The 23480-nt window shown below is 33.3% G+C and overlaps 1 protein-coding gene across 1 annotated transcript; it reads left to right on the forward strand.

Annotated features, from left to right (window-relative positions):
• Window positions 1-120: 120 nt before the first annotated feature.
• On the forward strand, window positions 121-20145 carry LOC120340742 (uncharacterized). Its single transcript, XM_039409091.2, has 17 exons — window positions 121-332; window positions 1570-1695; window positions 3681-3860; window positions 4057-4699; window positions 5434-5874; window positions 6459-6532; window positions 8039-8110; window positions 8570-8670; window positions 9094-9215; window positions 9464-9586; window positions 10232-10286; window positions 10478-10607; window positions 10768-10839; window positions 11194-11282; window positions 12244-12404; window positions 12973-14196; window positions 15428-20145. The coding sequence occupies exons 1-17, from the start codon at window positions 132-134 to the stop codon at window positions 15454-15456; spliced, it is 3843 nt and encodes a 1280-aa protein (XP_039265025.2). The 5' UTR covers window positions 121-131; the 3' UTR covers window positions 15457-20145.
• Window positions 20146-23480: the final 3335 nt, after the last annotated feature.

Genomic DNA, 23480 nt, shown 5'->3' on the forward strand with positions numbered 1-23480 from the left:
AAAAAAATTATTTGGCACACTTTTTTAAAAGTGTGAAGGTGGATATTCAAAATGTAGAACAAAAGTTTACTACTTTTACAAGATCGTCATCAAATTTTGCCAAGTAAACTTCCGCCCCTAGTAGAAGGAAAATGTTAACGTTCGGTAACAAGATCGGGATATACGAGTGGTTTCAACAAATTCAAGGATGGAATCGAATGGATTTTTTATGTAATTTAATTCACCTTTGCAATCCGTTTGAACTTAGATTTATTGGATCATGCATAGAAGATATAGCACAAATGGATTACAATTGCTTGAGAGATCAGGAAGGTAAAGCTAACAGTGCAGAGGTAAGTTGTATGGAAAGTTTTTTATGGAAAAACAAATTTGTTTTAATTACAAAGTGTGGGAAGTTTTGGCTGGTGTTCTGTGAAATTGCCTTAAGATACGAGGCGTTTAATCTGTTTATGTCAGAGGTTCCAATATAACTTGGGAAGAAATATTTTATGTTGAGCTAAATTTGATATAATACTCTACATGTAGATACTCTATATTAGGATATATAAAGTACATCCAGTGCTAGCAAACATTGCAATTTGTAGACGTTTCGAGTTTCTACATAGAAACCCTGATAAAGTTTTTCTGTACGTTAATTCAAATTGTCGGCAAATTACATCGTTTTGTTAACAACATTTGTGCCTTTCATATCCTGAACTCATAATATGTACCTGGTGAAAAATCATAATCTATTCAAGTGAAAGATGTCTCTATCAGGATAGTTTAACAACTAATATTCTACCCATTAATTTCAATTTCTAAATTGTGTAATGGGAAAATGTAGCAGTAAAATCGGAATTTGCATCTACCGTAACTTTAAATTTTGTTCTATAGCCAAATAATACCGAAGTCTTCTAATCCAAATAAATACCAACTTTTTATGGAGTCATGGTGACATTTTTAGCAATTTTTTGGCTGGCTATGGTTTGTGTCGAGTCATCTTTTTAAATTTAGAATAGCATTCAATTGCCATATCTTTAAAGAAAAGTTTTTAATCGGGATGTATGTATATTTTCATTATATTAATTTCTCGCTTTGAAGAATATAAGTGCCAGGTTTCAGCATAATGATTTCTAAGCTGCTTATACCATCAACATACGCTGTATTTGTAGTTGTATTATATGAAGCCCGTGGATCATAATTAATGTTGATATTAAAATGAATGACCTAACTTTATAAACATGAGCACAAATTTTCAAATACAAGAGTTTCAAAACAAAAAAATAAATGTTGAAATTTAAAAATATTAATTTAAAATATGGCAAAAAAGGAGGTGTTCTCGGAGATGGTATCTGATCATAGTTTGAAACAATATTCACCAAGTTACTGGGGTTTAAAGGTCAACGTTATATATTTCCTCATTTTTCCAAAGCAACTTTTTAAGTTTTGTTTTCTTCAGTCAAATATGCTATGATCCAAACAATTTGTGGAGTCTGAAACATTTCATGGATAATTTCAAGATATTTCTGCCTATTATTTTAATGATAAATAATATACTTCACTTTAATGAAATAATTAATTTCTTTTCAGCATCTCGAACATTTTATCAACAAATGTTCATCTGTTGATGAATTCAGAAGTCATATTTCTGTTTGTATTTCTCTGCTGCGATCTTCAAACTATAAAGTTGCCAGCAAACTTGCAGAACTTCTTGATGTAAGTGAAATTGTATTTTGTAATAAACTTATCTTTCTTGATAATCACCGATGTATATTTGTGGGCAGCGTTTCCTAGGAAATTTGTGTAAATGAATATGAAAACTCGTTTGTTCATGCGTAATGTACGGAGATATAATCAGTAGGACTCTTATATTTCTAGTAAGTTATTCGAGTTCGCCATACTCATATTGTAAAATTAATATTTATCTTTTTATTAATAATATTTTTCTATATTCAATGCAAATGATGTAGCCCAAACAGGACGAAAATTGAGAATATATTTGAAGTTTAAAAAAAAAATGCTAGTTAACTACAAAAGGGGTGTATTTATTGCAGTAAAAAGAAACCCTAATAAACACTGATTAAATTATAATAAACTTGGTCGAGATATATTGAAACTGATTTCATAACAAGATTGAAGTTGTAATGGGACTTTATTAACACCCTGGATATAATTATGTAGGCCTATCGGTACTATGCGCATATTTTATTTTTGCGTTTATGCGTTTGAAACAATTACGGTAACTGCCTTCTTGGTTACAATGTTTGTAATGTCAACATAACAGTGGTATTTGTTCTCTTTATGTTTACTGTGAGGTATTTCTGTTATATTTCTGCTGCTTGTGTTATTTTTATGGTAATAAAGACCTTTTTAATTTATTCCTTTGCAAAGTTTCAAAAAAATCCATACCAATAATCCAACTAACTTGTTTGATTGTGTTGTAAGTGTTCCTGCACTATTGATCAACGTATAAATTAGTTACTAGATCCATGTTTCCTTGAATGATTAATTTGGCTTCAATTCAATCATTGAATTAAATATTGCGCATTAGGCAACCATGACCTGAAGTGATAACGTCAATGCCTTGATAGAAATTCTGATAGACGTTTTGTTCGTATTTGTATATTACACATCCCAACGGAATTAACGTAATGTTACGTCAAAGGATAGTGTGAGGGTCTTTTAACATAAAACTATATATAGAATTTTGAAGTACTAACTTGTACCTAGTTGAATGTGCTTGGTTCGTATGCAAATTTTATAATTCTATTTCAAAATTGAGAAGGCCTATTTATTTTGGCTAAAATTTCCTTCAGTTGTTGTGGTCATGCCTGGTCACAAATTTTAAAGTATGAAGCATGGCTATTATCAAAATTGATGTACTTAATCCGACACTGTTTTCTATTAGGTTGCGTATTTACTTCTGAAATGCTGCATGTAGTGTCGGGATAATCACATAATTACATTGTTCCTTGCTCACGTCATACCATCTATTTATAACTTTCTCATACAATAGAAGACTTATGCCCAAGTCTCCATAATTTGACATATTTAGCCTACTGTTGACTAATACAATGTGGGATGTTTTGAATTTTGGATAAACTTATTTATAGTTTGAATTTTAGTTTCGATCTTATTAGTATAAAGGTGAATGAACCACTAATTTTCCTGAGTTATTTCAATAGCATTTTGGAGCATTGAACAAATGCTTCACTTTATTATAATTTGATAAAATATCTATTTACTTTTGATCATAGCCCGCTTTTTACATTTTGATTTTTATGAATACAATGTGGAAAATGGTACAATATAATATGTACTCTGTCAGAATCATTTTCTTGAATGCATAATAAGCTAGCTAGCTACTCAAGAATAGACAGTTTCAAACGTCCCACTGAACTGATTAGTAGCAACCTGAATGATCTCGGAATGAAATAACCCTTTTGGTTCACATGAATAACTTCTTGAGTTACCTTGTAGCCTCGTTTATAAAGTTGCCCTTGATTTGTTGTCATTTGAAGCCAATTTGATGTAGACCTATCATTTTTTTTCACCTAATGCATACAAATATAACTTGAAAACTGTCTGCGAATCCCTGGCGGTCCATGACCCCTCTTTAGAAACCACTGTCCCAAGACAAGACAAGCACAATGTGAAATGATTCTCTGACAAAACATAATATCAATCTTTTCATCTTCTAGGACAAACTGGACGGTTTGAACCTCGAGCATCTGATGCAAGCTGGCTTAGATGCTGAAGTTGAACAATGGTTATTGATGCTAACTCTCGCATCTTATCACCCTGCTTTCAGTTTTGAAAAGAAACTCAACTTCAAACGCAAACTGTCAGAATATGAGAGATTAAACAAGAGAGAAAGAAAGGTATCAGAGTTGATAAATACTTCCAAAGAAATCAAATGAAATTTGAGAAAATGCATATTTTTAAAACAATTTGAATGTGGGATTAATAATAAAATTTTTAATACATAATATTTGGTTTATCTTTTTGTATATATCAATATTTATAGAACACTGAGAATGTCTACTCATAAAATTCATCCTAGCGTTTTTTCGACAGGGTTCTAGATTGTATAGAGGCCATCGATATCCTCAATCTCAGCATTCTGCATCAAAGTACAATGACTGTGAAGAATCTAATTGGAGGACAGATTTTAATCCCACCGCTATCCAGCCTTTCCATCAACATTATCCTAATATGCATCATCATAGAAGCTACGGCCACGGTGGTTACTCAAACTTTCAGCCAGATGCTTTCGGCCCTGGTAACGGACCACAAGGGGTATTTCAAGAAGGCTTTTCGAGGCCATCAAACTTTATGCAACGGCCGACAAACTTTCCAAATAATTTGATGCAACCGTCCGGGATGGGGGATACAAACTTTTACGAAAAACAAATGGATTATAAAATGCCGCCCCCGCCACAACATTTAGTAAACTTTCCTCCGAAGCCGGACTTTATGTCTACGGGATTTACTAGACCTCCCAGGCAAGAAAGGAGGCCGCCTCATGCCGGTAGACCTACTCAAGTTTCTCCAACTTTATGGAATGAACCCACTAATAACATACGGAATTCTATACCTGCGCAATCATCTATATTTCCGTTGAGTACGGTGTGCAATATTGCCGAACAAAACACCACTGTTTCAACTGTACAATGTTCAAATGCTGCTTCTGCCAATTCTCTGCAAGTATCAACAAATGGTGAGTGGTGTTTAAGTATTTATTTAGTGATAGTATAAGTGGATTTTAGTATAAGAGAATTCAACTGAATGAGGTCACACTAATATGGAATGTTAACGGAAATACTGTTGGATTAATGAAATATTCAGTAGATTTGTATAATCGAATGGATCATTTCAATTTCCAGAATTTTACTAAAACTGACTAATCAAACAATTTAGTTCAAAGTCATTATTATCTACTAAAGGCTCGAGTCTAATTTCACTTGCAAAAGCAGGGTATGGCTTCCCCACCATCAAGTTCATGCATCTGAAAGAAATATCTAGTTAACCATTCCCATACCGACATGGACTGATAATTGGACGAGATATCGTATGATAACATATGATGATGTTGCCTTATTGATACCATCTCTCCTAAGATAAATGTGAAAATCCTACTTACATGAGACTGATGAATTGTTACTCCCGTAGTGTGTGTACCAGTTACCAGGTTAAGGTTAGGCCATGATTTTATTCAGATTTTCCTTAGTCTGTTTTTTTTTACGATTTGGGGTACTGTTTCATAGGTTTCAGTTTTTTTACACAACTTGATGTAAAGTAGGCAAACAAAATTAGTCAGCACCATGGTACACACACTTGTGGAGCGCCGAAAATCATACTTACATGAGACCGATGAATCTTTTTTTCAGGTATTAACTATGGGGGGGATCTAATTTTTCAACGGTCTAATGTATAGTTTTTATTCCAATCCAGTTGTTTACCAAGCTCAACCACGATCCACTGCTCAAACAACAAACTCCAGTGACATTTCAACAAGCTCAGCAAAACGACATTTTGTCACAATTCCAATCTCCGAGAAACCAGACAATCAGTCTGAAACTGTTTCAAATAGAACTCGATATGAGACACAAATATCCTCACTACATAATAAAAACAATTTTATGCCAAACCATCCAACTCAGAGGCATACGGAGTATATCAAATTACCACCTAAGAAAAGCTACAGTGGGAACATCGATTTTTCACGCAAAATCCAATCTTCTGTTACTGCACCAGCCATCAATGAACAAGAGAAAGATGTGACACCAGAATCTTTTCCAAACTCAAATGAAGCAAGTTTTGTTGGGTCAAAATCTGAAAGTGTCAGAAGCCTTTTACAACTTGAGTCTGAAGAGGAACTAAGGCCAGTAAAAGGTAGGTCAATTTGTTTGTTTCACGACTCAGGTACTTCTCATTTAATCGAAAGTAGCTCGATTATGAAGCTCTGCGGCATATGCGGTGTACTTAAAGAATTGAATACAACGATTGAAGGCCGAAACGAATAATCTATCATAATAAATACTGGTATCATTTTTTTAACATTGATAATTGAATAGATTCAGAATTCAATCATTTTTAACAGTGAAAATTCAAGAATTTAATTAGTTTAGATATGAAAATGTCAAATGTTGCAAAAAACTTATCAAATAATCAAATTATATTAATTGATTCTGTTTTTTTTTTATATTTTTCAAAAATTTAAAGTCTTTTTGATACTGCATACTGTAAAGTTCAAACTGTTAAAAGAATAGTTTTTGAGGGAAAATTAATTCTGAAATCAAACTTGGAAAGTTTACAACACTCTGAGATAGAATATTATATTCCATAAAACAACGAAGAAAAGAAACAGAATGCTTAATTCCATCATATTCAAAAGAAGTTTGAAATTCATTTTCATTTAATATAGGATTTTGTATGTTTTATTTTTCTTGAATTGCAATTTTCATTGAATTATCCAGTGTCTGTAAAAATACCTCAAAAGAGCAAGAAAGAAGATGCAAGGATGAGAAATGCAGCTTGCTTCAATTTAAAAGTAGGAGCATTTTTATCAATTTATGTTCTTATATAATTCTGATTTACTTATGTGTAAATATTTTATGTACTTGATTTGTGGATGGTTGAGTATATTGCAGGTTGCTGTTGAAAATGACATTTTAAAGAATTTATGTTCAAAAACTTAGGTATATTTATATAATTCACTGCCTTTTTTTAAACATAATGATTTTGAGGCAGATATCTATAATCAAAATTTCGTAGCTAAATTCTATCAAATCTGGCAAGAAAGAGACTGGGCAAATCATCGTCATATATTGGCTTCTGTATTCAGATATCCCTTGAACTTATTACTTCTCATTAGCGTTGCATAACATTATAATTACACCATAATGATACACACATGTTCAAATATCCATCTACTTCACACTCCTTCAGAATAGCAAATTTTTTTGTCTCTTGAAATTTAGTTATCATGCCACACACGGCCATACATAAATTTTTTATTGTTCAACTCTTTGCTATGTGTTGTTTAAACATACAAACACTGTTTGGCGTCATAAGTTAAACATTGGTAGGTTTGGCAAACTGATATATTTGTATCGTATTTGTACAAGCAAAATAAACATTCGAATTCAAAGGAATTGTTATTATTAGATTTGTTAGAAGGTCAATTTGATTAAAATTTTGTTTGATTGAATGAAAATCTTCTATTACTAATGTAAAGTAATTTGTCTACACCACAGACTTTATTTTTATATGCGTATCACACATGATGTGATCTGTTATCGTTGCATAACTTCATTAATGACAAAACAAAATCAGAATTTTGAAAGCGATTTTTTTTCATATGTTTTTTTTTTTTACTCCAAATATGATGATGATTTGGCACATATTCTCCAACATCATGTCAAGCATGATTGTGTGATACCAAGTTACCGAATTCACATGTCTAAAATCTATAAAAATTAAAAACCAATCGGGTTCAAGAAATATAAGACATAATCTCATTGGAGCAGCAGTTGTTTTGATTCATAATTAAGAAGTTATTCGTTGACTTTGCCCTGAGCAAATCATGCTAATTTACTCCAGAGTAAAGGAAACTTGTCTCTGAGCAAAGTTACTTGCAATCACTGAAATTCTTAGGCTATTGAAACCATATAGAATAATGCATTACATTTTTATCTCAGATCTTATTTGCATACAAAAATAGACGCGCCCAATTTTGAAGTCAATGTTATGAATTGGCATGAACAACTTGATTTAATCAACAATCAATTATTGGAATCATTTTAAAAATTTACTTGCACTGCCTGCAATACTTAAGATTTCTTTGCACTATTTTATAAAAATTTTGGCTGATATCATTTTGATTTGATTTGTAGCAACTGTCAAATTGCGGACAAATATGCTCTGTATGGCGGATGCCATTTTAAAAGGGAAGTTTAAATTCCTCTAGCTTTTTGTTTTGTTCTTTGTGAGTCAAATCTCAATCTGTAAGTGGAAATAAAGTTGAAAGTCTTTATATATGGTTTTTATGTTTTAGGTTGATTGGAGCGATGGAACAACCACTGATTGTGAAAAAAATGTTGATGAAATGATCAGCTTCTATAAACGGGTATGGAAAAGCACTGCGGCTTTGATTTTTTATTAGTATTGTTGTGTCATCACATAATGGGTAAAGGACACATAGTACTTTTAGTGGTTAGACTTAACTATGATGGCATCACATGTTGTAATCTTGGATTCAATTTCCATGTCCACCACCTCACCGGGGTGTCATAAATTGGACAGGCAATGCCGAACCGAAAGATCCGGGTCTTTCCATAACATAGTTCTTAACAGCATATCGCCAGGTAACAGTGGCAGCTTGTAAGCGGCCTTGTTTGGAGAAAACAACGGTGTCATATTGAAATGTACCTTCACCACTCAATGGGACTCAATCAGCTATTTATGATAATGAATATAAAGTCGAGCACAAGCAAATTCGATTTGTTTCTTACTAAAATGTTTTAGTGATATAGATTGTTATTTTTTAAGTTTTTATCAATATTTATTGCTTCTTATTTTCTCATAGATGATTGGAAAACTTGGCAAATCCAGTTCAAATACTGAATTTTTAATGAAACACAACAACAAAATAGTTGAAAGAAGGAAAGAATTGGAAGCAGTTTTCAGGTTTTTATTCATTCTTTCTTCTATTTGACTTTCTCTGCAATATTCAATAATACAGTTTGTTTCTACAATGACTAAGAGATCCAAGCAGAGTATCCTAGTAAAACTGATTATTTATTACTAAGGTTTTTCTTTTTCTATATACGACTGTCACTGCAATATGTATACAGGCATTTGGCATGCCCTTTTCCAGAAATACATAAACTTACAAAATAGGTATCTAAGGAAAATAGTGTACTGCATACCTTTGTGTGAAGTATGTATAGAATGTAGATGATTTTGTAATTTTTAATAGGCAGTGATAAAACTAAACAATGATTTTTAAACAATAGTTGAGTTGCTGTTGCTGGTCGCATTAACATTGAATTGCTGATGTGAACGTAACAATGTTACATTTTGCAAATTTCGTCCTTTGTTGCATTGCAGTGAGATTTTAACATCTTCGTCCTCGAATATTGCCGATGTCGTTTCGTTCTTCAAAATGCCGAGTAATAATTTTATACAAGCAACATCAACCCTACCATTGAAAAAAAGAAAAATGAAATCAGGTAAATTGTAGATTTGTAGACTCGCTGCATGTTCGCACTAAGATGGAGTCTTTTTTTCAAACCGGATTAGCAATAAAAAATTTGAATTCGTCTGGATCAAAATTTCTCAATTTTAATGGTGATGGTGTTAAAACTTCTTTAGAAACTCTGAAACATTAAGTCTACTGATCGAATATGCCAAGTTTTTGTTATCAAAATTTGATTTATGAAAGTTTTTTTCTGGAATGTAGTGGGTGATTATTTTTTAGGGCCAAAATATGTGGGAGGGATTGCGGAAGGCAGCAGTAGTGCCAGTAGTTCATCGTCTTCCACAGCATCTCCTCCTCTGTCTCACAATTCAAGATCTCAACTACTTCCTGCACCAACAGCAAGTAAGTGCTTATTATTTTTTCGACATTTTTCTATTTTGAATAAGATAAAATTGTGTAAGATTTGATATATTTTTTTTTGCTATTGTTTCCTGTAGTTAAATTCTTTTTTCTGTATCTCCATTGCATTATTTTCAAATGTTCTCAATATGTGGTCTTTCCCAACACTTGTGTCATCAAGCTGTTCTATAAAAATAACTAGATTTTCTTTCAAATATATTTCCTTCAACAATTATTTTATGTGTCATGTTTAGCGACGAAAAAGCCAACAAACTAAAGAAAAAGGAATGAAGTCATAGTTTTGAACAACTCAGTCAAATTATTTTATTTGAATGAAGTCATCGCAAATGGCACTTAGTGAAGGCGTTTCATGCCCCTTAGGGGACTTCCCATTGGTCTATTCAATGGTCCTATTACCCCTAAAAACCAGTCATTTGAAACATGTCCTGAAAAGAACCCAACTTTTGATCAAAGTGACCTGGGTCATGGGTTACTGAAACTTTGGGGTACTATCATACACAAACCGAAGTTCGAGTGTAGAATGAATTTTTTTAATTTGAATAAGTAGTAAGTAACGCATGGATTCTGTTTTTTTTTGGTACATAAATTTTACATTGTCCAGTATTATGAGTTACTTTTTCTTTCCAGATCGTCCTGAAATGTCAATTTCACCGCTTTCGAATAATGGAGGGAAACATGCCAGGTGAGTGAGTCCCTGTGTGTTTATGAGACATTTTTCCTTTTCTTATGTTTTTTTTTATCATAAACAGCTATGTTGTCTGTATTTGTATTCACTGATATGTTTAAGAAATAGAGAATTTTTAATTTATCAAAAACAGTTTACGAATTGAGTCGTTTATGGTAAATCTAATTCTTTAATTATCTCATTTTAAGCTCTGTATTATCATCTCCCGCATCACTGGCTACATCGACAACAACAACATCATATATTGACGATGATGATGACGATGAATATGCAACCAGTGGAGACAGCAGTGATCCAAGGAATGATCCTTATTTGAAGGTAAAACTAATCGCATGTAAACATAATTTGTTTAGCACCATATACAAATATCTATAACAGTTGTTCTCAAACTTTCGTGATTCGTCTTCCACTTTGAAAATATTAGTCGTCCGAAAATTTGTTTCCTTACAAATTTTTATCATTCACCTATTTTTTACAGTTATACTACTGGCTTCATGACAGAAGTCTATCGCATCTCTATACTCATTTAAAGAAACATACTTTTCAACAGGTATTTACTGTTTTTAACAATGTTTCAATATACAATGAAAGTGATCTTTAATTGTAAATCATACAGTATTCTCTTAACCCTTCCGTGTTATGAGAGATTTCCAACAATCCATAATTGGGCTGCAGAGGTATAATGTTTGCCGTTAGTGACGCTTTATATTTCAAAGGGACTAGGTACATTTTACTGGCTCCTGCTCTTAATCATCTAATTATTTTTCTCGTTTATAATTTTCTGATACAAAATATAAAACCTATCCATTTTGCCTTATATTTTTTGAAGTAATTAAATATTGATATGAAAAGGTTCAAGTTAAATTTGTGTGATTAAAGTTTATTACCATTTTTTTTTTGCAAGTTCTGTAAACTGAAGAAATCTCAAATCGAATCTATAACCAGTATTGGAACAGAGGAAAAAGCAATTCTCAACCAACATCTTGCTAATATGTAAGTCTAGTTTGTATAGCAAGGGTTTTTGAATCAGGGGCTAAAATTTTTGCCCACCTAGAATGGCAGTTCATGTAAGTGTGGCGTAAAAAGTTACATTTCATGAACAATATTTACTGTGTTACAGAAGCAAAACTGGAAAACAATAAATAAGCTTTGTGCCAAACTAAATTGAATCGCAGTGTCAACAAATTCTTTGGGCTATTTTTAGCCAAAATTTGATTTTAGTTTGATTGTGACAGCGTTAAGTGGGCCAGATTGAATTGCCCAACGGGCCAAATTTGGCCCGCGGGCCGTACCCATGTCAGTTGTATAGTCTACTCTAGTTTGTCTGTAGATATTGGTAAACTAACTTTGGACCGGTATTTGCTAGAAGTGTTATGATAGTGGCGAATAATGAGACAGTCTTGTGGACTATCAAGCATTTAGCTTTTATAAAGAATTTAAGGAAATGTCATATTTCAAACTTAAATAATTCTAACATGTAAATTTATAGAAAATCAATTTGGTGATGGTCGATGGAGATTGATTGAGATGAGCGTTTTTGGATTTTTTTTTTTCAATTTTTTTTCAATAATTAAAATCCCAGTATCAAATGCTGAAAACAGAAACTTCTGAATTATTCCCCAAAAAAAATTCCTCAATTTGAATACATTTTTCATAAAATATATTATATGCCTTCTGCTCTCAATAAGGCTCTGCGTGAGCACCATTGTGAGGTAAGGAGCTACTATAGTTTGAAAGGATCAGAATCTTCCTGGTTTCGGCATTTCCTACCATATTTATTACACGCTGGGTGATGTGGTGGACATGGGATTTCAACCCGGACCATCATATTTAACCATCATAGTTAGTCTAACGTTTTACCCACTAGGCCATTGCTCTCATATTTTATTTTATTTATATATTCAAATATTTTGTAGAAAAACAAAATGCCTCATCATTTATATAATTCTTACAGGACTGGCAATAAGAGCGATACTGCGCCACTTGAAATAGATATGGGAATGTTGAGCTTGGCCACAGCATCCTCATCAAATAGTGAGATGAATTTATCTTCTGCCAATACTCTCATCAAATCTGACTATGAAAAGAAGTCTCTTGATATCAAGTCAATATTAGGTCAGTATGGTTACTCTTGTTGAAATTGGAACAATTTTTTAAAGAGAAATTTGGTTGAAAATTTCTATTTGATAGTTGCTTTTCTGCTCTTAAAATATATAAACCTACTATATATCTGCACATATAAGCCAATCTCGCCTATAAACCGACCCCACAAACACAGCCCTTAACGGCAAATTTAAATCCCCCCTTAGCTTGGCAACTTTTTTTGGAGTATTAAACTTGGCTTATATTCGAGAATATACAGTAAATCTGACATGCACTGGACTTGTTCAAATTGATAGGGTGAATTTAGTTTTTTGGGGAGAAATACAGCAATATTACTTCAGCGTATATTACTTCGCTATATTCAGTGTAGTTTCACTGATCTAGGGCCTGACATCGGCAAAATATATTTTGAAAAATTTCTTTTTATGCATAGTGAGAGTAGAATAAAGAGATCCGAAGAGAGGGATGTATTGTTGGGATCACTGGCTTAACAGTCGTCACTTTTTTGATCTACAATGATGTGCTAATGGTCTTTTACTCTTTCTTATCTACTTTTCTCTCTATTTGAATTTCTTTCTAGATGAAATATCAAGAAACAGGTCAGAAGATGAAAAATCAGGATCAACGAGCCATTCTGTTCCTTTTGAAATTCCGAGCTCGAGTAACGACGGAGATCAAGTGGCTGCCAGTAATTCATGTTTCTCTTTCGAATTCGACTCAACCGCTGCGACCGTAGAAACGACACCTCGTTCCTCAAAACCAGCATCTGAAAATGAAGCAGATATCATCACAAAGGATGCTCCGTTTCAATCTCATTTAGGAAAAAATAACCATCCTATTGAACCAGGAAGGGCGTGGAGTCAAACTGATATTTCTCCAAATGATTGTCCGCAAACATCCAATGCGCAACTGTATTTTACATCAAAGTCCGCTCCTCCTTTTCCACAAATGACCTATTATGCCAAAATTGTCCGTCCGGAAACTTTTCCAATCAACCCAGTTGCGCCAATATTGGGGTGTTATCATCAACCACAGACTGTTACCAGCAGACCATTGCATATACCCCACACTGGTACCACTCCTGTTCCAACACCTGTCCCAGATCCAATTCAAAGTGGCGCAATAACACTACCACCGTCCACAATGGGAGTAAGACCTCCACAATATGCATATACAGTTTCCACAGGCGTCCCACCTATGACAAGTGAGCCAGCGATAATGTACACATGGCCTTATTATTCTCTGTATACCATGACATCACACTCTGCTGAAATCCCAGCGTCACCACAAGGATTGTGTATGAACAAGTCAGGATCACCAAACTCTGCAGCACAAAACACATTACAGCCACGAGAGAATGAATCAAATAAACACTTGACGTCGTCATCCTCTAGTGATCAGGATTCTGCCCCAAAAGACTTACCACTTATCTCTGCTGAAACTGTGGTGGCAAATCGTCCTGGTGTCGGCCACACTAGTTTTTACTATAATCCTGCCCCGCCTGCTTATATTTCAGGCTCGTTTTCATCTGTACCACCTCAACAGAACCAATTTGATTTTGTTCAAACCAACAATAACATTTTGCAGCAGAATAATAATTATAGTTTGCCAAATGGATATGCAGAACCCAGTCCTAGTGTTCCTCTTAGCCCACCTAGCACATTAAGTGGAAATATAGGAACACTGCCTGCAGAGTCTAGCACGGATATACATAAGAAAATTCCGTCGACATCATGTTACAATTGTGGGAGACATGGACATGAAGCTGCTGCATGTACCAAACCTATTGCTGCAGAAGTACTTGGTGAGTTTGTCGGTGTTCAATAATATTGTATTGTTCTGTTTATTATTAAGGATGCAAGGTTTGTTAAATTAGTTAGAATCATATTCGTAACTTGGATATTTCAGAAAACAGAATTCAATAAAACTGCTATTCCTGAAGCATCTTTCCTCGAGTTCTGTACATGAATCATCACAAAAATGTGTTAAGTATCACTATATTTCAGCTCATACTGCTACAAATGTAGGAATATACAGTAGCTTATGTGGCTTATACATCTCTCTATAGTGTTCATATTTTATCATCAGATAGTATGACAAGACAATGGTCTGCTATATTTAATGATGGTTGTATGACCTGTCGATAGAGACATGATAATGTCGAGTACCCACTCTCACTCCAGTAAATTGCTGTATGACTAGAAAATACAGACTATAGATGAGGCTCAATTACCTGCTTTAAATTGTGGTTTAAATCGGGGTTGTGCAACTTGCGGCGGTGGGCCAAATGGGGCCCACAAGGGAAAAGTGTGCTGCCCTCGGAGACGTGCCAATACTGAATTGTGTGCAACCCGCGTAACGAGTTTATTTATTTTATTCTGTTACGTGCAAGTTATCCCAATACGTTACAACAGGGGTGCACAACTCAAATGAGGATACGTGCCAAATTTTTCAAAATAATCTTGTCGCGTGCCACGCAAAATTGTGTTATTGTAAATTAACTCCCGTAAAACAAACAAATTTCAATAATAATACATAATAACGAATATATATTTATTGAAACAATTTAATGTTCTGAAAAACTGCTGCTTTTGATATAAACGCGATATTTTCATGTATATCATAAATATATTTTTTTTTTACCAAACCGTTCGCGTGCCACGTTTGACCGTATGCCGTGCCAAATTTGGCACGCGTGGCCCGTGTTGAGCACCCCTGCGTTACAATGTCCCAACAGGTATTTTGTGCGAATCGAACAACTCATGTCATAAGATCACTAACCAAAACTTTTGTGCTTGCAACTACTTTAAAGCCTCTGATAAATAAAGGTGCGGCCCACAGTTTCTCCCACTCATTTGAATGTGGCCCTTTTGTATTAAGGTTGCACACAACCCTGGTTTAATGATTACCCCTACTCTAGTCCATTTGGGCGATAGCTTAGGGCTCCAGCAAACCCATGGGTTCTGGGTAGCAATACATGTTATATATGAACTAGGTAGTTGATAAGGAAAACTCATTCCAACCTCTTGTTTCAGATTTTCAGCTAAAGATGTCACAGCCTTGATAAACGACCTCAAGACGTTTACTAGAACAATTATAAAAAAAAATTAAGATCAAAACTATGTGCCGATGAAAGATTTTACCAAAGTGCCAAAATGTGTAAATATGATCACACTGGTCAGCCTGAAAGTGTTTCTGATAATACACACCATGATACCAGTATATGAATTGTATCAACAATAAGCAGGTCATTAAATAAAGAAGCATTTTGTTTTTTCTGCCTCTGACAGAATTTTAGTCCAATTTTATTGTTATGTTCCTATGGTCGTGAGAGTTTCGAATCCGTATTTTTCAGCTTCGTAATGACCAATTTTATTATAACATAATGGACACAAGCCACTGTGCCTTCTTTGCCGCAATGATGCGAATGCCGTTTAATGCTGACTCATTTTACCTGGTTGTCAGCTTTTTAAGTTTGAAGAACACTTATTTCCACTATTTGTTTCATGGCGTTCTATTATTTAATGGTTTACTGTTTAGGGAATAAAAGGCAGTATTTTTTACTGATATATACAATGTAATTGCCTTGTTGGGTACATAGACGTACAACATTGATACATAGAACCGACTCTCTAGTTCATACTTCCACATTCGGATGGTTGCTGAAACATTTGCCAAACAATTATGATGAATTTTGGTGCTGCGAGATGATTTAAAAACTCAGAAACATAATTTTTAAATTTTCAAAAGAAATATTTGGTTATTAGCCAAATGCCAAATGTATTCCATTACTCGAACTGTTTTCCTGTTTGTCTGTTTTCATTCTCACAATAACAAATATTGCTGCATACTTTGTTTCGATAATACTCGTTGCAGGATTACTTAAGGTGTCTTTTTTTTCTTGAGATTTGAATAAAATGCTGAATTGTAATAAAGTATTCAGACTAAATGAAAGCTGAAAGCTATTTACTGAAAAAAAGTGAAAATTTTGTGTTATTTTCCAATCTATTCCTATGCACTAGGAATAAAAGCCATTATTGGGGCTTTGTGCAACAGTTTCATTTTCAATGATAAAATTTCAGCCTGCTCAGGTATTTGAAAGCTTGGTTAACTATTTCCAACACCTAATAGGATAGACATTCTATGTAAAGACTATGTTTTGTCATTGGAATAAGCTTTCTTTCCATTTCTTATTCCTCAATGCAATTATCTTATTCTCCATATCATTGAATTGAAATTGAAAAAGTGCTCTTGGAATTAGTCATATTTTTTGGGAAGGGAAAATATATAACGAATTTTTCTTGTATTTCAAGTTTTAATATTTTTGAAACAATGGTATTTTGAAGCATCCATGGATTCTAACAAATACAACTTGATATTTTATCCATCTCCACTTTTCATGACTTACAAATATATTACTGAATAGTAACTATACAACAGCATAGTAACAATTAGTTGGATTAAACGAAGTGTTTGAACTGAAACTGTACCTCGATTGTACCACTTGGTGTATTAATAACTAAAGAGTTTCAATTACTATATATAAAATGATTTGACACATACCACCTAGCTCTCTATCTGCAGCATTCAGACATTGTAAATTTAGTGCCATATGTCTGAATATTTTATTTGCTGCTATACCTCTGCAGTCACCTCAGATGCAATTTTGGAATTTGAAAAAGACGAATTTATTTCATCATAACACAAATGATCATTAAGGACAAATGAACAAACATTTCAATAGTGCTTACATTGTAGTTTTTCTAATAAATAATTCTAGTGAGTAAAATTTAATTTGTAACAAGCACTGCTTTGCTATTCTTTTGCATGATTACTATTTAGAAGGTGTGTTTCAGAGTCATCACTAACAAACTCCTGGAAGCTGATTCAATATTATGTTCCAAAATTGCTTTATCAAATTTTTCATTGAAATTGTGATTATTTGTATATGGAAATTTGGAAAAGATATTATGGTTGAAATATAGAAAAATTATCTCTGAGCATTTCAATTTTATTATAATTATAGAATTAGAAAAATATTTGTGAAAACGACCTTCGATTTATGGCTCTTATGGTAATAGCTAGCGTAAATACATAAATCAACGTAACGGATTACCATGCAATAGAATTAATATTAATCACCCATTTGTGTAGTAAACAGGTATTGCTAAACTCTTTTCTGTATTATTTTTAGTTTGTTTTTAATATTTTATCTGTATTGACATTTTATTTCACGACAGTAAACGCTGTGTGAAATAAGATTGCTGTCCATGACAATCATCTTTTATGTAATTTCCCACCTTCATGTTAGAGATATTGAGCATTTTTATGATATAAATTGGCAATTATTATCGATTTCCGTCATCCATTGTTTGAAAATTATATTTTGAAATTTTGCTAGTTTCATCAAATTGCCTTATTGGGTGTATGTCTATTTTCTGGTGAACTTGTTCGATTTTCAATTTCAATGAATATTTAATATACCTTGGTGTTTTTTGTGAAATTATATTTTTTTGAACTTAACATATATTTTTGTTCATTTTTGAAAAACAATAAAAAAAATCTGACTGAACAATTTTGTGACAAAATTCCTCAGGAACGTTTAGGATCATAATATTTTGAGCAATTTTTGACGAAATAAATATTTTTTCGAAATGTTTTAAATTCATTGTTCATTTTTTGTTTACAAATTTTTCTATATTTATTTTATTTGCTATTTTTGTTAGCATGGTGCCACAACATTGACTTAGGTAATATTTTCTGTGTCAATAACGTATCCAATAGCGAAAAATAAGTATTTGTGCCATATCTTGTAATCTTTTCTAATACCACCGCTGCTAATTTGCTTAATTGCAATATAAGTCGAGCATGGAAAAAATTATATTTTGCTACCGATAAAGAAGATAAAAATAATAATTCTAAATTGTATGTGGATTATGCCTAGGAAAGTGCCTTTTTTCTGCTCGAACCACGCTTAGTACTTTCTATCCAATAAACTGCCGAACTAATATTATAAAGCCCTGGCTCAAAACAATTGAGTTACTCTCAATTTACTTTTTCTCACTGTGTTTTTGCCATTGACATGTTCCAAAGTTCCTGTTTTTTACCTACAGTTTTGTTGTATTGATTGACATTACCGTGATTTCTGAGAGTATACAAAGTAGGAGATAACACGCCCATTATAATACAATAATAATTGCCTTTTAATGCAATGCTTGGTATATGGCTTATGCTCTCTATTACACAATGGGCCAATATTACCTGCAGGAGAACAGTATTGATATATCTTTGTCATTTTCCATCAACATTTAAGTCAAATTAATTTCGTCAGTGATATTCAGATATAATTAACTTGTGTCTATTGCAGTGGTTTTCAACTGGGCCAGTACAGTCAAGGGTTTGCGTGTTTTCATTAAAATTTATGTTTATTGTTCAAATATAATCAAATACCTATTACTATTAAACATGCTACACATCAAAGATAATTTTTTTTCAATATTATCAATCGTTTATACAATTCAACAATAAAAGACAATTAAACTATTGTATTTTGAAAAGTTTGAAAACCACTTGTGCATAGTATGCGATAGACTTGTCTGCAAAAGTTATTTGTTACGTATGTTTCCATATTCTGTAATGAACTTATTTCCCTCCTTCATACGTTTATAAGATCAGTTGAATTTTGAGAAATCCGTTTTCAATGGTGAACCATTTTTGCTTGGTTCCCACTCTTGATTTTTGCTGAAGGTGCTTATTATTAGGTGGAGGTAGATTGTATTTATGTGAATTGATATTACAGCAATTATAATACTTGCTACTTGCACCTGACTGCTTTTTTTTTTCTACCTATAGTTAGACGTTTGATTTAACATTTTATTTTTGTTTCTGTTATCTACTTGGAAATATTTGACTTGTTAGCATATTTCTTTTTTTTTCCTGCTTTTGAAACAAACCATTATTTGTTAACAACTGTGATTTTATGACATCACAATACTTCACACTACCTGCTGTACCTGACAAACATTTTCAAATTCACCAAATGGGTGGAGAGCAGGAATCGCCACATGAAACTATGTAAATAATCCTATAATGCCTCTTCTTTCTATTTGATGTTTGCAAAGCTAGTTTCGTGAAATTCAAATTTATCATTGTATGGAGTTAATAAAGCTGAATGTAAAAGGTAACTATGCTCAATTTGAACATTAGTCCAACTCAATGAACAATAATTTCAGAATTACAGAATCTTAAAAGTTCGATATAATTCCAAAACCATGCAGTCTGTTTAATTTAAGGTTTTGATTTTCGACATATTATAATAATATTACATGTTGAAAGTTTGGAATAAACCGCTGTGCGTTTGCATATTTCATTGGTCTGATATTTTAATATTATCATTATAAACGCTTTTACTGTTTCATCCATTATAATCCTGTATTAATTTCGTCTTCGGTTTGGCACTGGTACCACACGTTCAACCTGGAGCAATAATTTGTTGTTTTACATAAATTCGGACAAGTGTTTACTATTTTGATATAAAATGGCCACATTTAATTTTCTTCATAATATGCCTTCGCCCAGCTAGTCCGTGAGCCTCACATGTAAACAAACATTATCGGTTTCGCTGATTCTTGTGTTTTCGTTTAGATCTGTTATCATTTTCCCTGTTTGTGGCCACTGCTTTTCAAATAATGTTTTATTTATTGTTTCACTGCTACAAAAGTTGCAAATAAAAAAAAATAAAATGTTTTTAAGAAAGCCTCTCTGGTGGTTGAGTGGAAGCATTGGAAAGTTTTGACAGAGGGGGATTTGACATGGTTCATCCGTGAAAAAACTTGCTCGTATATGTAAGTGCTGTCAAATATTGCGATCATGAAAACTGCCTCTTCTAGCTTTACAGAAAAAAAGGCAGTAAAACAGATTGAAATACATAGCAGACGATAAAAATGAAATTTAAATATCTCTCTCAGGCGCCCGCAGTAGACTTAAAAAGATTCCGATAGCTCGGTGGTACTTATCGCGCGTTTGAACGACGAGGAATAATTAATTTTTGTTATTAGAAGTTTCATTAGTGGCTCAGATTTGTGAAGGACATCAGGCTTCGATTAATACCGCGCGGGCCACTCGAAAACCTTAGGCGAGCCACGGGTTGGACGACCCTGATTTAAATCATTATTTTTTTATTAAAATACCCCTTGCAACGACGTGAAACTACGCCAAAATGTTGCGTTCTGGCAGCTGCATGCGCTTCGGGAATCATAATTTCGAAAATGTAAAAAAAATTCTTGCTTCGACTTTCACATTTATCGCCAATTTTGTACATAGTTCTTCTTCTTCATGTACCTAGTCTGTTACAGACTTTGTTAGTTCCCTTGAGTTCATTGTTGGAGGATTCTTTCTTCGTTGCGTAATTATTCAGACTGTCAGTGTATTTTGTAGTTGTCTTGCTCTACTTTTGGTACCTATTTGCGCAATATTTGCTTTTCTATCCCATCTGCTCTATTTATGTGCCCAAAAAATGTAGTTGTCTATTCCTGATGGTTTTTATTATGGATCTTTTTTATCTCCTTGTTTGGCTTTTTTTCTGTCGTCCAATATAATATTCTCATAATTCTTTTGATATATTACATTTCTGCTGCTTAAAGTCTTCTTTCGAGGTATTTTGTCAGCGTCCAGCATTCACATCCGTACAGGAGGATGAACCACATGCAGGCGTTTAGTGTCTTGGTTTTGGTACTGAGTTTTATATTTCTGTTGATAAATATGGATTTCATCTTGTCGAATGTGTCTTTGGAGATAGCGATTCGGTATCGGTAGTGTATCGGTATCGGCTAAGTTTAGACTGATATTTCGGATATATTTAGCTTCTCAATATGATTCAGAATGTTTTAAAAAAATAGGTTAGAATACTAATCTTAAAATTATTTTTTGCTTGGATAGATCGTCATCTATGAGCCATGCACGTTTCCACACTCACTGACCTGTTTTAAGCCATTTACCAGTCAAACTGGGTCAATTAATTTAAATATTTACGTTGCCGAATTTTTATATTAAAATTTTTAATATTACATGGTAATTATAAAGAAATATATCACTTCTTAATATGTGTTATTTCTCTTTTTTGATCCGAAATAATGTGCACTGTTAATAATGCTCATGTTTTAAACCGTCTGCCCTGCACAATTGAGGTAATAATTACATAGTATCGGAATATCGGCAATATCGGTCGCTTTCGAATATCGGCGTATCGGTATCGGCTTTTTTAGCTGATATCGGATCGGTATCGGCGACAAAAGTGGTATCGGTAGCCTACATCTCTATTACATACAGGCATGTCTGGTTGTTTTGAGATCACCATGCACGCAGTCGTCTTTGCATTCAGTTGGAGTCCTTTGTTTTCACTCTCGATTTTGACTGTTGTATGGATATTTTGTAGTTTTTCGAGTCGGCAATTAGCACTGTGTCATCCGCGTATCTGAGGTTTATGTTGTGACCGCCTACTCTAACACCTTCAAGCTGCTCGATGTTCCGTAGAATCGTTTCGCTGTAGATATTGAAGAGGTCTGGAAAACGAACGTAGCCTTGTCTCACACAGCATTTTGTTCATTGATTCTTATATATTTATGTATTCATAGATTGTGTTTTATTGGTTTGAAAAATAAGATATAAACTTCCTCTCTCTATCTCCCACTAAGCACATGCTGTTATTTTAACACTTAGGTATATTTGTTGAAAATATTATTAGACGATTAAACTCTGTGAAGATGATCGACGCTCCTTTTGATTCTATATTGTACATTCTATATCGCCATTTATTGATTCCAAATGTATTACTTTCTTTTAGTTCACTTAATGTGTTGTTCAGTCATTTTAATTTATGTTGACTTGATATATAACAGAAACTATTTCACAGTCAAAACACAAAATTTCTGTAACTGTCAGACTGTCCAAACGCAAATACTCTCAACAGAAGATGATTCATAATGTATAAATCCATGTATCTTTCATCATAAAATTCAATTTCATATCATTTTAATGTTGACTGCCGACTTGAACCTCGTCAGTTGATACTAAATTAATATCAAAATATTGATGAAGCATTTATTATTGTGTGTGACAAATTAGAGAACTCACTGAGTGATGGATTCTACGTTTTCAGTAGTTTATGGGTATAAAAAAGTAACATGCGATTACATAACCCAAGTGTTCGAGATTCAATTCGAAAAAATATTCAATTCGATTGTGGAATCGTCAGCTATTTGAAAATACCCAGCCCGACTTGTGGTTAATGTTCAACACATTACACAAAAGCTGTGAGAATTTATAGACACTTTTTTTATAGACTTCTTCTACTTCGCCATATATATATATGAGATTTTTCCGTAGTATATATCTAATTTAGATTAAATTTTCGTAATTGCTGTCATATCTTACTATGCCTGATTGAGGTATTACTTCAATAAAAAATAACCGATGATGATATTTTTGTATTTATTTCATATTATATTTATTAACCATAAAACGAGAATATCGGTCAGAGACCGAAGACTTATCGATCGAAAGTTAGGGGATCCCCAAAACAGCGCTCTTACTCCATAGTGACACCTTGTGTCCCATCACTAATTAGTTGATAACTCGCTAATTATACGACATAATTCGCCCAAAATCAATAGGCTTCTGGTACGAGATATGATGAATGCACATGCAAAATCTGCAGCAGATCCAAGTTCGCTTTCGTGGGATATCGCGTGCATCTAACAGACAGACAAACAGACAAATACCTATCAACATACTTACCGATTAAAATCGATAAGTAATAAATTTGTCTTGTCTTGCAAGGTATTCTTTCAGTTCTCTGCATGGCGTTGATATTGTAGATTCTAGTAAAAAGAAAGGATTTATCTTGAATGACTTTAATCGAGAGATGAAAATATATGGAGCTTGGAATAAATCATTGCCCTTCTGCTGCGCCGCCATGAAAATATGTGAGATCAAATATTGTCATTTATGAATGAGCCTTGAAGTTTTCGATTTGACTACTACTAAATAACAAGCCTAAGTGATTCAAGAGTCTTGCTGACACAACTACAC

The sequence above is a fragment of the Styela clava genome, chromosome 14 (genome assembly GCF_964204865.1).
Source record: "Styela clava chromosome 14, kaStyClav1.hap1.2, whole genome shotgun sequence".
NCBI lineage: Eukaryota > Metazoa > Chordata > Ascidiacea > Stolidobranchia > Styelidae > Styela > Styela clava.